We start from the raw sequence: 13,444 nt of genomic DNA, 5'->3' as shown, positions 1-13,444 counted from the left end.
TCCATTTGACTCGCACAGGGCTCCTTTCACCCGCTAATTCTAGGCACTTTAAAAACCACTCTCAGCACTTTGCAAATGATCTCTTGCCATTTGTGATGTTTCAGTACAAGCAGCAAATGTAACACAGACCATGAATGCAAATTAATTGCAACCTAGCCACCCACATCAGATGACATTAGATCCATTCTATCCTGCTTCAGCAGAAACGGGTGGAGTCAAAAAGCTTGGAAGAGTATCAGTTGAGACATGACATGAGAATGGTGCAGCAAGGACATGTTAGTCAGAGAATGAGCAATGGCAAGGTTTGGGATGTAGACCCTTCCTTAGAAGCTAGCCAACGATGTATTTTAAATAAATTTGAAACATTATTCCCTAAATTCATTCCTGGATAGTATCTGATTAACTTGGAGATGTTGTGATGCAGTAGGTATGGCCCCTGTCTCTGAGCCAGAAGCTCCTGTTTCGAGTCCCACTCCAGAATTGATGGCCAAGGAAGCTGCATTCATAACACAGCCAAACAAGTTGATTATCAACCTTCAAATCCTTCCAACACATGCCAGTGGCAGGTGTTAAGATTGGGGAAGATTCCTGGTCAGCCATGTGATGGAAAGAAAGCTGGTGCCTCTACCATCGCTCCAAACTACAACATGCATGTAAAAGTGCATGTTGCCACAGTAACTTGGACTCTCTGAGTGAACCGTAGTGCACCACCGCCATCTGATTAACTCCAATTTGCATACAGCAAGATACTACAAACAGCTGTGACATAAATGACCCGATTAGCAGGTTTACTGATGTTGATTGAGGAATAAATGTTGGCCTGGTTACCAGGCAACTCCCCTGCTCTTCTTCGAGTCATGCCCTGTGATGTTTTACATCCATTTAAGAGAGGTTTCAGTTTAATATACCTGACACCCCATCAGCTGATTCCCCAAGGCACAAGTCAGAAGTGTGATGGAATAGTCTCCACTTACCTGGATGAATCCAGCTCCAACAACACTCAAGAAGCTTGACATCATCTAGGACAGAGCAACCCGCTTGATTGGCACCTCATCCACAAATATTCACTCCCTCCACCACCGAAGCATAGCGGCAGCAGTGCGCACCATCTATAAGAAGCACTGCAGGAACTCACCAAGGCTCCTTAGTCAGCACTTTCCTAACCCACAACCACTAACATCCCGAAGGACAAGGGCAGCAGACACATGGGAACACCACCACCTGGAAGTTCCCCTCCAAGCCACACACCATCCTGACTTGGAAATATATCACCGTTCCTTCAGTGTCACTGGGTCAAAATCTTGGCACTCCCTCCCTAACAACACTGTGGGTGTACCTACACCACATGGACTGCAGCGGTATAAGAAGGCAGCTTGCCAACACCTTCTCAAGGGCAATTAGGGATGGGCAATAAATGCTGGCCTAGCCAGTGATGCCCACATCCCAAGAGTAAATTAAAAAAAAATGGCATCTCTGAAAGTTCAGCACTCTGTCAAGCTGACATTTCAATGCAGTATTAATTATGTGCTCAAATCTCTGAAGTGGGGCTTGAGCTCCCAACCTGACTGAGGAAAGTGAACCCCTGAGTCGAGGCTGACCAATTTTGATTAAGAAAGCATGCTGCTTTTGATCCAGCTTGGGAGTGCCTATATATTTTTAACCATTTGTGCTCCATTGATAGTCTCTCCACATCATCTCTCTCTTCGCTTGTATTGCCTCGATCACACTCCAATCTGTGCCAAAGGAATTAGTATCCTACATAATTTTAAAGAACAAATAATTTAATCACTGATTGACATACCATTCCCAATGAACACCATTGGGAAAATTACCAAAATAGATGCATTTTCATTTGCAACTCAAAAGACTCGCTTGGGGTGAAGTTATTCAACAACATTAGTGCAAAATGGGTTGACAGCAAATTGGTAGCCTGTTTTATACTCTGCCAATTTCTCTTCCATTCACTTGTCCTTTGGCTGAGAGCAGCTAACCCAGCAAAGATCAGACCTTCCTGCTCCAAGATGAGCAGTGGGCCATTTGGTCAGGTTTGTTTGCACGTTAGCTGTTTACATGCAGCCTAAGCAAATTGTGCAGACATGAGTTACCACCTTGGAGACAGTTTCTGGGAAGCTCAACATGATTTAGTTTTGATGTCCTGTGGGTGTTTGTCAGTAATCACGAGAGATGCTCTTTGATTTCATTATTCTGGGTGCAATAAATAGTTGTGAAATATATATTGGCAGACTTGCCTCAATCTTTGTTTCTCTTAAGTCATCAGACAGAGGGAATGAGGCAAGCGCCTCCAAAGGGAATTATGAAATAAATTGCATATAAAGCTCTTGTTGATGATCTTAATCAAATCCAGTTTCACAATGTGTTTTCGTGAAGGAGCCATGACACTTTTTATTCTCTAAGGCATAATTGTTTTGTATACATAACTGTAAATCTGCTCTTTGGCTTTGCTGCTTGCTGCCTTACCTATTTATAATTTATTCCTAAAGTAGTTGATAGTCCAGGCCACATTCTGATTAAAACTTATAGAAATGATTGTGTTCACGGTAAATAGGTAGATGTGTGCTAATGCAAGAGACCATTTTTGGGTGGGGAATAAACAGGTAGTCGAAGAAAAACTGTTTTTGTTTTTGAATATGTATCATGATAAATGTTTGTCCAGTAATACTCATTTGCCAAAAGGTGGTGGTGTTGTACCACATTTGGAAAGTGTTGCAGCTAAGTACTCAGAACATTGGTACTCCAGCTTAAATATGTAAAAAATTATCTTGAGCATTTATCTGCAGCACCAACTCATATTTTCTTGTTTAATTTTTATGTATTTGACGTACTCCTAGTCCCAAGATAATGGCTACATCCCTCCCTGGCAACTGTCTATTGTTGAACCAGAGTGTTTTGCAATCTTGGTGTCATATCTGTGCCATCACTAAAATCACCTATTTCCACCTCTGTAACATAGCCTGACTCCGCACCTGCCTCAGCTCATCTGCTGCTGAATCCCCCATCCATGCATTTGTTAGCTCCAGACTTGACTATTCCAGTGCAATACTGGCTGGCCTCCCACGTTCCACCCTCTGTCAACTTAAGGTCATCTGTTGCCAGTGTTCAAACCAGATCCTGTTCGTCCCCTGTGTTCACTAACCTACATTTGCTTCTCGTTAAGCAATACTTGGATTGTAAAATTCTCATTTGCATTTTCAAATCCCTCCATGGCCTTGTCCCTCCCTATCTGTCATCTCCTCCAGCCACACAACCCTTTGAGATATGTGCACTCCTCCAGTTCTGGCTTCTAGTGCATCCTTAATTTTAATCAGTCTGCCATTGTTGGCCATGCCTTCATCCTCCCAGCATCTCTACTTTAAAAAAAATTCATTCATGGGATGTGGGCGTCGCTGACTAAGCCAGCATTTATTGCCTATGCCTAGTTGCCGTTGTTCAGAGGGCATTTAAGAGTCAACCACATTGCTGTGGGTCTGGAGTCACATGTAGGCCAGACCAGGTAACGATGGCACATTTCCTTCCCTAAAGGGCTTTAGTGAACCAGATGGGTTTTTACAACAATCAGCAATGGTCATCAGACTTTTAATTCTGGATTTTTATTGAATTCAAATTCCATCTGCCATGGCAGGATTTGAACTCAGGTCCCCACAGCATTGCCCTGGGTCTCTGGCTTTGCTCTATAATGCTCCTGTCAAGCCACTTGAGATGTTGTATTACATTAAAGGTGCTATATAAAGCAACTTGTTGTTGTTGCAGTCATGGCAGGCGTATTACCATCCACCTTATCAGCCATGGATGGGGTGTGGCAGAGGGAGACTAATAGAAATGAAAATGTTTTGTCAGCGGCTCAGCATTTTTGCATGCTTTTTTTAGGTTGATGTGATGTATAACAATTTAGGTGAGAAATTGGTGAGCTGCCACCAGTCTAGTATGAATGGCTTTTTCCTGGAAAGGATTGACAAGGAGAAAAGCATTGAAGACAAATTGTTTTTTTTTTAAAAAAAGAGTTATGCTGTTGCAAAGAAACTGGGAGTTAGATTCAGCCTGTTTTGTAGGGAAAAGGAAGAAACTGAAAGGAGTCAGAAGTACTACTTGTTTTTATATATGTTCTTTTTTATATATATATATATATATGCAAAATCAAATTCCACTATACAATGGGTATACAACAAACATTAAAATGCGGAGTGAATGTAGTGCAACATTTGGAAACTTTCTTTTTAAGTACATTATAGTTGTGCAAACCAATTGATGTAAATTAAGCCATAGACAGAATTTTTTGTCATCCACACATTGTGGTCAATACTTGCCTGTTTGTGTGTTCCCTCCCAAAATGATTTTACTTTGTCAGTAATGTGTAGTAACCATCTTCAATTTGTGCTATCAACTGCATTTCATTCTGTATTATTTAGAAAATACACATTTCCATAGTTTTTATGCTTAAATGAATTTGCCTGAGAGTTCCCCAGTCTAAGAATTTTATGTTGAATAGCCTACTTTAAAGCAAGGACCCCTTTCTTTAATAGGTTAATTCCGAGTCAAATTCTGCTATTCGGATGCATTGAATGTGGCTGTTTGAATTTATTCCAGTTTAAGGATCTTGGATGGTATTTAATGGAGGCAACAGGGGTGTCTCCAGCTGGCTGGGAGAGCTGGCGAAAACCTGCATTGCTTCTTTTTCGGAAGGCTCGCCAAATTATGTGCCAGTTGAGTATTTAACTTGGTAGCAGCGGGCCTTCTCCGGGATCCTCGATTCTGGGAGCGGTGGTGCCATGTGCCAAGAGCTGCCCAGCAAATCAGAAGCTGGCAGCTCTTTGTTGCTCAGTAGCTCCACCGGAGAGGCATTGGCTATAGCCAATACTGCACCCACCCAAGACCGAAGATGGCTAATGGACCCAGGCATAGGTGAGTATGGGGGCGTGGGGGTGGTTCACAGTGTGGGGACGTTGGGAGGGGAGTTGACAGCAAGAGCAGGGGGTTGGCCTTTGGCAGGCTGTCTCTCTCTTTCCCTCTTTCCTCCTCCTCTCCCCCCCCCCCCCGGGATCAGGTACTGAGCGGCTTCAACTGACGGACCACCGCACCACCCCTGGAGCCCACAAACAACCCCAACAGGTTTGCTTGTCAGGCTTCCAGCATGACAAGTCCGCCACCTGCCACTGGGTGAATTCCAGCAGTGGCAGGATGGGGCCTTAAGTGGGCATTAATTATCCACTTCACCTTGAACTTAACCAGGGTAGTGGCAGGAAGATGGTAGGGTTCCCACCTGCTACCCTCCCCCCTGATTAAATGCCTCCCTGCCACCAAAGTCGCCACTGATAGGGCATTAAATTCCATCCCTTGTCTAGGTTTGTTTACTTGGAAACATCTGATAATTTATATTGGAACTAGAATGAAGAGGTCAAGAATGTAATGCATTCATATGTTCATCATGTCCCAAAGAAAGGATAGGGTGCTATTTCCTAAAGCCAGAATGATAGAGTTCAGTTTTCTTTGAAGTGAACATTACCAACCAAACTCCATGAGAGATTTCAGCCTGGAACCTCCCCCACCCCACACCAGGAGCAAATCTGGACATTAACATACCCATAAGAGATTAACAGAAATCTCCTTTGATCTGATTTCTCCAAGGTTATCACCTTATAACTGTGTACATTGAGGGATTATGCTGAATTATCATATGAGTTTGATTTTATTCAGACTTGTGACGACGGACTGCTGCAGCTGTTTTCACACATGGTGGAAAACTGTCAAATAGTTTGCATCTGTTGCAGATTCACCTAATACAAAGGATTATACATCCTGTAGCACCTTGTTATCTGTTCATTTTTTTGCAAAAAAAATACAATTTACATTTTGCCAAAAGTAGCTTGCATATTGAAGTTGGATGTAACACTTGTTGCCTGTTTTCTTACAGATTGTTTTTCTGATTGTAGCTCAGATTTGGAGATGAGTCTGTCAGGCATCCTAACCAACTTTATTGTACTGGATCTTGGTTTAGGGATACGCGTTGGAAATGAATGCCGGACTGTGTGCTCCTGTGCAACCTGAGGGAAAAATATGCAGAACAAAAATTAGAATTGACAGTTAGTAGCAGTATTTATGTGTAACATAGTTCCCAACAGTTTGAAATTAACTATTTTTGAGTACTTAGTTTTCTTTGAATATCTGATGCGGAGCTGCAGGGGAGAAAATGAGACGGATTTCAAATAAAACTTAGTTCAGTTTGCACATCACTGCAAATTGATGCAGTATCATTGTTATTCAGACATTTCAGATTGCACTTCAACATTAGCTATATATGAAACTTGTTGAAAGTTCGTGTCATTTTTATAGGAATGGATGGCAGGTTGTAATTTTGATTCTTTTGCTCAAACTTTTCCACCTGCAAAACCTCAAGTGTTCTTCACAATAATTTCTGATGTTATGAACAATTGTTATCCTGAAATGTGGGAAGCTGTAAACTTTGACCTGCAGATGGTAGGAGCTGGGTTATGTTGGCACCTATATTTAGTTCGTTATGACCACAGCAGATGTCAGTTACTGAGCAAACCAAATCTCAGGAAAATTTGGCTTACGGGCCACACCCTTTTTTCTGTATTCTGAAAATGAGAAGAAAACTTACTGATCTCAGCAGCAAGAAGTTCAGTAACATTTGGGATTTTAAAAATTAAAAGTAAAATTTTTATTAACAAGAAGAAAACTTAAGCACACAAGATTACAGTTACATAGTTAAAGTTAGCCTCACAAAACATTCCCCCAAAAGATGCCCTGCTTGGTCAGACCCACAAGTAAACACCTTCCAGGCAATACTCCCTTTTGACTTTTATAGTTAAACATCTATATAATATTACCCAAGGCAAACTGCTGTAGCTTTAATGAAGGCATACCACATAACCTCTTAAACACTCTTCCACTCTGCTGTAGAAATCCAAGACATGAGAACAAGACTGATTTTTGCAGGCCAAGACTTTTCTGGCTTGACTGGATGGCTGATTCAAACTGCATCTTCTCCCAGCCTGGAGCTGTTTCTAGTAGATCTTCCTCATACCGCCAGTAGCCAACAGCCCACAGTACCTCTAAAATACCTTTTTCCTCCTTTCATCTCAGGTTCCATTGTTCTCACACCTCTCTGAAACTCAGATCCTTCCCAATATAAAATCTTTCATATTTCTATTTAGTCCCTGCTTTCGGGTCAATAAATGTGATATACCCTCTTTTGTTTACTCATGGAACTCCTGTAAGATGCTTAAATGTTCCTTGTCGCCTCTGACTTCCCTTTGATATTCAAACAAACTCTCAATTTAACCAAAAAATGCAAATGGCAGATCCAACCTATTTACTTGTACTTCAAACCCACCATAATATCTTATTACAAATGCACACCTAACTTCTCTATCCTTTCATGTCTTAGCCTCCCAGACAACCTGCATCAAGTAACCTTTCCCCAGCTTAATTAAATCATTTATACACACACACACACACACACAGACACAGCCTTCTTTACAGAATAACACCATATTTCCCAAAAATATAAAAATCAATTCTCCCAAGGTTCAAAATAATTGTATTAAATGCAGTCAAGGATGTATAATATAAACATAAGGAACACCGTTTTGACAACTGGATAATATCTTACATGACTGGTATAATACTATTTAATTTTTCTAGCAGAATAGAAAATGTACTGCACACTACATGAACAATATTGACATTGATTGGCACACAATTAATTGCAAGGATCCAGATTAAAATTTTTGTGAAAGATACAGTTAATGCATTAGAGACATGACCCATTCACTGGCTTGATGAGTTAGTAGACCCAATATACCAACGTTTTATTCAAACGTGTTCATAGTTTAATGTCACCAAGAGTAGAGTGTATTTTGTTCAAATGTATTTACATGTTGTGTTCATGAATGGTAATAATTGCTTTACTCATTGACTCGGCAACATGCAGTTCCATTGTGTAGCTGCTTTGTGCTTCTGAAATTTTAATAACATCTTTGCAAGATACTAGACAAATTAACTGGGACCAGCAGTAGACTGTCAGTAATGCATATGCTTAGTTTTAATTTGTTACACTTTGTGTTATGGCTGTCAACTTAGTATGTGTTCCAGTTGACCATTTGACTTTCTTCTTTATGATGAGTTCATAGAGAGGAAAAAGCTCAAAGCTTTTTTAAAAAATCTGGCTGTCTGCCTTAAACTCATGAAGTTTACTTATAGATCCAGCTGTGACACATCAAACAAAATATTTATTAGGTTTCTAATTATGATGTCATTTGCCTTTGTGGTTATTTCTCCAGGGCACAACTCTTAACAGCTCCTCTACTCTACATGTAATTCTAGAAAGACTAAGACTTTACACAATGATGTCAGAGTCTCAGAATTTCCTTTACTCTTCCTCCCCATTTGAAGATTTGTGTTGCTTATGATCCAGTTACATGATTTTTACGTAACTCAGATTCAAAATATTCACAATTACTAGAGTTTATGTTACAAGACTCCAGGGCTGGTTGTCAACTCTAGGAGCCCAGGTCTTAAAAATTTGCTGTGCAGAAGACCAAGCCTGTGCTCTACTTAAAGCTATTATATATGTATCATGTAATTATAACACATGCTTGTGTTCCTGTTTTTGTAAATTTGGATAAGCAAAACAGAAAGTAACACACACACTTGGGGTGGTGTTTTTCACTTTTAGAAGCTGAGTTGCCAATCTTGCTGTGCTTTCTCCCTTTCAATGATAATAATTAGAAATGTTGGTTACTTTTTTATTCATAACTTATTCTACAGGATTTTATTCACTTTATTGACAGAAACCTTATCAATCAGGACTTTCTAGCCATAAGTATTTCATCTCTAAACGGCTGAGTCACTGGTCAACATGGATTGTGTTACAATTGATTTATATTAGCTGGTTCAATTAGTGAGAAATGGGTGCTAAGTACCGCAGACTCCATAAGAGAGGAAACCACTTGCCCCAGTGGCTATCACTAGCTTTTTAAACAATCTTTCATTACTGGGGTGCATTACTTAGCAGAGCAGCACCTGCCTCGGGTACTTTAAATAGCCAATCAGAAAACTAGTTATAGGTCTGTGAATGGTAGTGGGAGCAATTTGAGATGATGGTGTAAGAGTAAGTGACACAAAAGGCACAGAAACACAACATTAAGCATTGATTGAAATGCAGTTTTTTCTTTTACTGTTTGGTGTCAAATGTTAAATAAACCAAACAACACAAAATGTTTTGGTGAGAATGTCAGGGAAGGAAATCCTATTTAATTTACATCAAACAACCACATCTGGTGATGGTGAAGACTCATGATTTAGAATTAATGACAATATTTTTGTTTTTATGTTGTATTTTGTATTAAGCCTGTGCATTTGCTTTCTCAAAGATAAAAACTCCATTGAAGGTAAACCTGGAACTTACTTTGAAACAATGAATGCAGGACAAGGGAGTACAAGCTTAATCTATAAATGCTAAGCTTAGGACCAGTGTCAATAAATGCTTCATGTAAAAATGAAGAGGTTGAATGGACTTTCTCCTAGAGGAGCGGAGGCAGTATTTCTGCAATCATTTAAGAATTATCCACATGCTTTGATGGAAGAGCTTGGATAAACTAAATACTTACCTCATTGTGTTTCGTGTATGTGAGGAGAGGTGGAAACAGAAAATCAAATGCTCGCCAGATAAATGGCTTAATGGATGCCACAAAATCCCAGGAGTGTTTACATTTTGATATTCTGATTTAATTAGGTCTAATGTCAAATGTGACTTTAATTCTTCACTGGTAGTGCTTCACCCCATTACCCAGCAGCCCCAGGAACAGTTCCCAGGCTGGAAGCTCAGTTTATCTCATTGGCAAAAGAAGCAAAAAAGTGACATGAAGAAAAACGTTTTCATGCAGGGAGTGGTTAGGGTCTGGAATGCATTGCCTGCATGTGTGGTGGAGACAAGTTCATTTGAAGCATTCACAAGGGAATTAGACTGTTATCTGAAAAGGAAGAATGTGCAGGGTTATGGGCAGAAGGTTAGGGGAATGGCACTAGGTAAGTTGCTCATTTGGAGAGCCAGTGCAGGCATGATGGGCCGAATGGCAGCCTCCTATGCTGTAACAATTATATGATTCTGGATTTACTCATAGGGAAGATATTTGTTGGTGACTGTAGGCATTAACAAAATATACCAAATGTCAAAAATAAGGCCAACACCTATAACAAATTGAGACATTGAAATAATATGGATGAAGCTAAAGTGGCTACTTTCCCCTCACCTCTGTTCTGAGATGTGTTACCCTCAGTTTTACTAGAAGACTGACAGATGTGTGGTTTTGCTACCATTGGCTGTATTTAAGTATAAATGAATAACCAATATTTATTATTGTAGCAGCACTTTTGCTTGCTGCTACCAGATTTACTAGTTTCACTACTGGCCCAATAAGTACAATGTTGGTTAATTGCACCTGATGTCATGATGTCATTACTGTTATGATGTCAAAACTGCTGATTGAAACAGTGACCCATAATAACGTAAAGGCAAAATATTGTGGATGCTGGAGATCTGAAATAAAAATAAAATGCTGGGAAAAGCTCAGTAAGTCTGGCAGCATCTGCAGAGAGAGAAACACTTAACGTTTTGAGTCTAATATGACTTCTTTGGAACTGAAGAAAGGCAGTAATGTGATGGGTTTTATGCTGTTGAAGAAGGGAGAAGGGCCAGGTGGAACAAAAAGTCAGGTCAGAAATAGGAAAGAGGGTGAGGGAGATTAAATGACAAAGATGTCATGGAACAAAAGGCAAAGAGAGTAGTCATGGTAGTAGTAAAGGAACAAAGCATTGGTCCAGTGTAGATGTTAATAGCAGAATAAAAGTCGGTGTTGTCTGAAAATAAAAACATGAGAGCAAGACACAGACTGGCACTAGGGGAAAAAAAATACAAAATGGAGGACAGGGTTCATGGTCTGAAGTTGTTGAACTCAAGGTTGAACCCAGAAGGCTGTAAAGTGCCTAATTGGAAGATGAGGTGCTGTTCCTGAAGCTTGCATTGAGCTTTACTGAAACATTGCAGCGGGCAGAGGACAGAAATGTGGACGTGAGAGCAAGATGGCGAATTGAAATGGCAAGAAACCAAAAGATCGGGGTCATGCTTGTGTACTGAACAGAGGTGTTCAGCAAAGTGATCACCTAGCCTGCCTTTGGTCTCCCCAATGTAGAGGAGACCACACTGAATATACACTGAACCACACTGAGCACCGAATATAGTAGACTAAGTTGAAAGAAGTACAACACTGCTTCACCTGAAAGGAGTAATGTGTTGAGCACATGCAGAAAAACAACATTGTGTATCCCCAGTTGACCAGGAGAGTAACATAAAAGGGAGCTTGACACAGTGAGCATCCCTTTCCCAAAATGATCAGTAATGCAAAAGCATGTTTAATTAAAGCATGCTTAAAAGTTTAAGTATAACTTACAGAACTTGGTAAATTCTTATTATTGAAAGGATTCTTTTTTTCTGCAAGGTGGGAATGTCTTTTAGATGACATGATTGAATCATGTGGTTTGCCAAGCTGTACTACTAGGATTTAAGTTCATTACATATTCATGTAAGTATACATATTCATGGTATATAGCACACAATTTGAGGTATTGGCTGCCTTATACATGCAAAGCAGAGAATTGTGAGCCAATGTGAAGAAAGCCTGTATAAAAACCAGGAACTACTAGCTGACTGAGAGCTGCAGAAGCAGAGGAAGCTTTCAAGAAAGTATTTTCACTCGTCAAAGTCATAGCTGGAAAGAAATATATAAACCCACGAATAGATATCAAGAATGAAAATGGAGACTTGTCATATGGTAAGGACAAGATTAGGCTGAGATGGGAAAATTATTGCAGGCAACTGAAGAAGAACCAGGAAAGATAAACAATGAAGATTGGAAATTTAAAAAAAAGACCTAGAACCTGAGTACAAAAAGATGAGATAAGAAAATCTAGAAAGAACATCAAGATTGGAAAGGCAGGAGAAGGTCAGATACCAGCAGAAACACTAAAAGCTGGAGGTGAAACAGTAGTAGATGCAAAGAAAGAGATTATTGATGAGATATGGACAACAGGTGAATGGGCCAGTGAGTGAACTATATCTGAGACGGTCACAATGCTGAAGATAGCAGGCACACAGGACTGTCCAAAAAATTGTACGCTAAGTCTCATCAGTCATGCATCTAAAGTACAACTTGAGGTCATCGGGCAGAGAGTCGCCCCCCGTGTGAACAGTGAAGTGGTAGAGGAGCAGTTTGACTTCATTCCTGGAAAGGTTACAACTGACACTATGCTTGTGCTCAGAAATCTCATGGAGAAATGTGAAACTAACCAGGAAGCCCAGCTTGGGCTCATGTTTATAAACTACGCCTAAGCTTTCAACACTGTCGAGCACGATGCCTTATGGAAGATATTTATATACTGTGGTGTACCTAAACATATTATGTGGCTAATAAAGGAGTTATATAGAAATGCTTCAGGAGTTGTCAGAGTTGATGGGCACACAAACCAATTCTAGCTCGAGAAAGGAGTCAGGCAGGGATGTCATCTGTTATCCATGCTGTTTAATGTTGTGGGAGAGAAGATGATGAGGATGATGCAGGAAGAGTTAACAGAGGGAAGTGGCACATCATAGGAGGTTGTAGCAAATGGAATCTCCGGCATGAAGACGATACGACACTCATAGCCAGAACAAAGGAAGAGCTAGAGGTACTGGCAGGCCTAGTCAAAAGACATGTCCTTTGGACTGAACATAAATGAGGCAAGGACCACCATTATAGCTCTAAATGGTAATGGAAAAGTACTGAGCTAGAGGTAGTGGACAAATTTGAGTACCTTGGCTTGATGATTAAACAGCAAAGTTACACCAAAAATGAAATCTAGGTTAGATTAGCAATGGCAAGAGCTGTGACCAGTGACTTAAGTAGTGTCGAAGTCCAAAAGCATCAGCATGAAGCTCAAAAACTTCTAGTCCAGTCATTAATGTGGAGTGCTGCACTCTATGGATACAAGAATTGGACTCTGAAGAAAGAGGATGGGAGGAGGATAACAGCATTTGAAATGTGGGTATGGCGGAGGATGCTTAGAATCAGCTGGATGGGGAAAGATAAATGAGATAAATTAGATTAAGGGTATAAGTTCAAGAGTCAAAAGGGTTGCTAAATACAGTTAGTGAGAGAAAGATAACTAATTGCGAACATTGGAAATGAAGAACCGACAGCCTCGTCCTGGCAACAGTTGAAGGAGAAATTGAGGGTAACTGCAGAAGGTGAAGAAGGAAAGTCAGGTGTGTTGATAACACAGCGAGGTGGACTAAGTGAGTCTTGAAGCAAGACAATGCCAATGGCCCCACTAAGGTTATGGTGACAATGAATGAGCAGTATATAGCATTTTA

The 13,444-nt window shown here is 40.3% G+C and overlaps 2 protein-coding genes across 7 annotated transcripts in view; one reads left to right on the top strand and one right to left on the bottom strand.

The window, feature by feature from the left end:
* cmss1 (cms1 ribosomal small subunit homolog) overlaps positions 1-13,444 on the top strand; it is a 330,497-nt gene that overhangs the window by 14,499 nt on the left and 302,554 nt on the right. The gene's annotated exons all lie outside the window — the stretch shown is intronic.
* filip1l (filamin A interacting protein 1-like) overlaps positions 5,810-13,444 on the bottom strand; it is a 257,274-nt gene continuing 249,639 nt past the window's right edge. For 3 of the 4 annotated variants that reach the window (XM_078560103.1, XM_078560102.1, XM_078560105.1), the window contains one exon: positions 5,810-6,056. In XM_078560103.1, coding sequence (XP_078416229.1) covers positions 5,859-6,056 — 198 coding nt within the window. In that variant the 3' untranslated portion in view covers positions 5,810-5,858. The remainder of the gene's footprint in view (positions 6,057-13,444) is intronic. The other variant, XR_013579190.1, reaches the window with a different exon arrangement.

This window comes from Cetorhinus maximus, chromosome 16, assembly GCF_964194155.1.
Source record: "Cetorhinus maximus chromosome 16, sCetMax3.hap1.1, whole genome shotgun sequence".
NCBI classification, from domain to species: domain Eukaryota; kingdom Metazoa; phylum Chordata; class Chondrichthyes; order Lamniformes; family Cetorhinidae; genus Cetorhinus; species Cetorhinus maximus.
The sequence above is the reverse complement of the archived record's forward strand: the minus strand, read 5'-3'. Positions and strand labels throughout refer to the sequence as shown.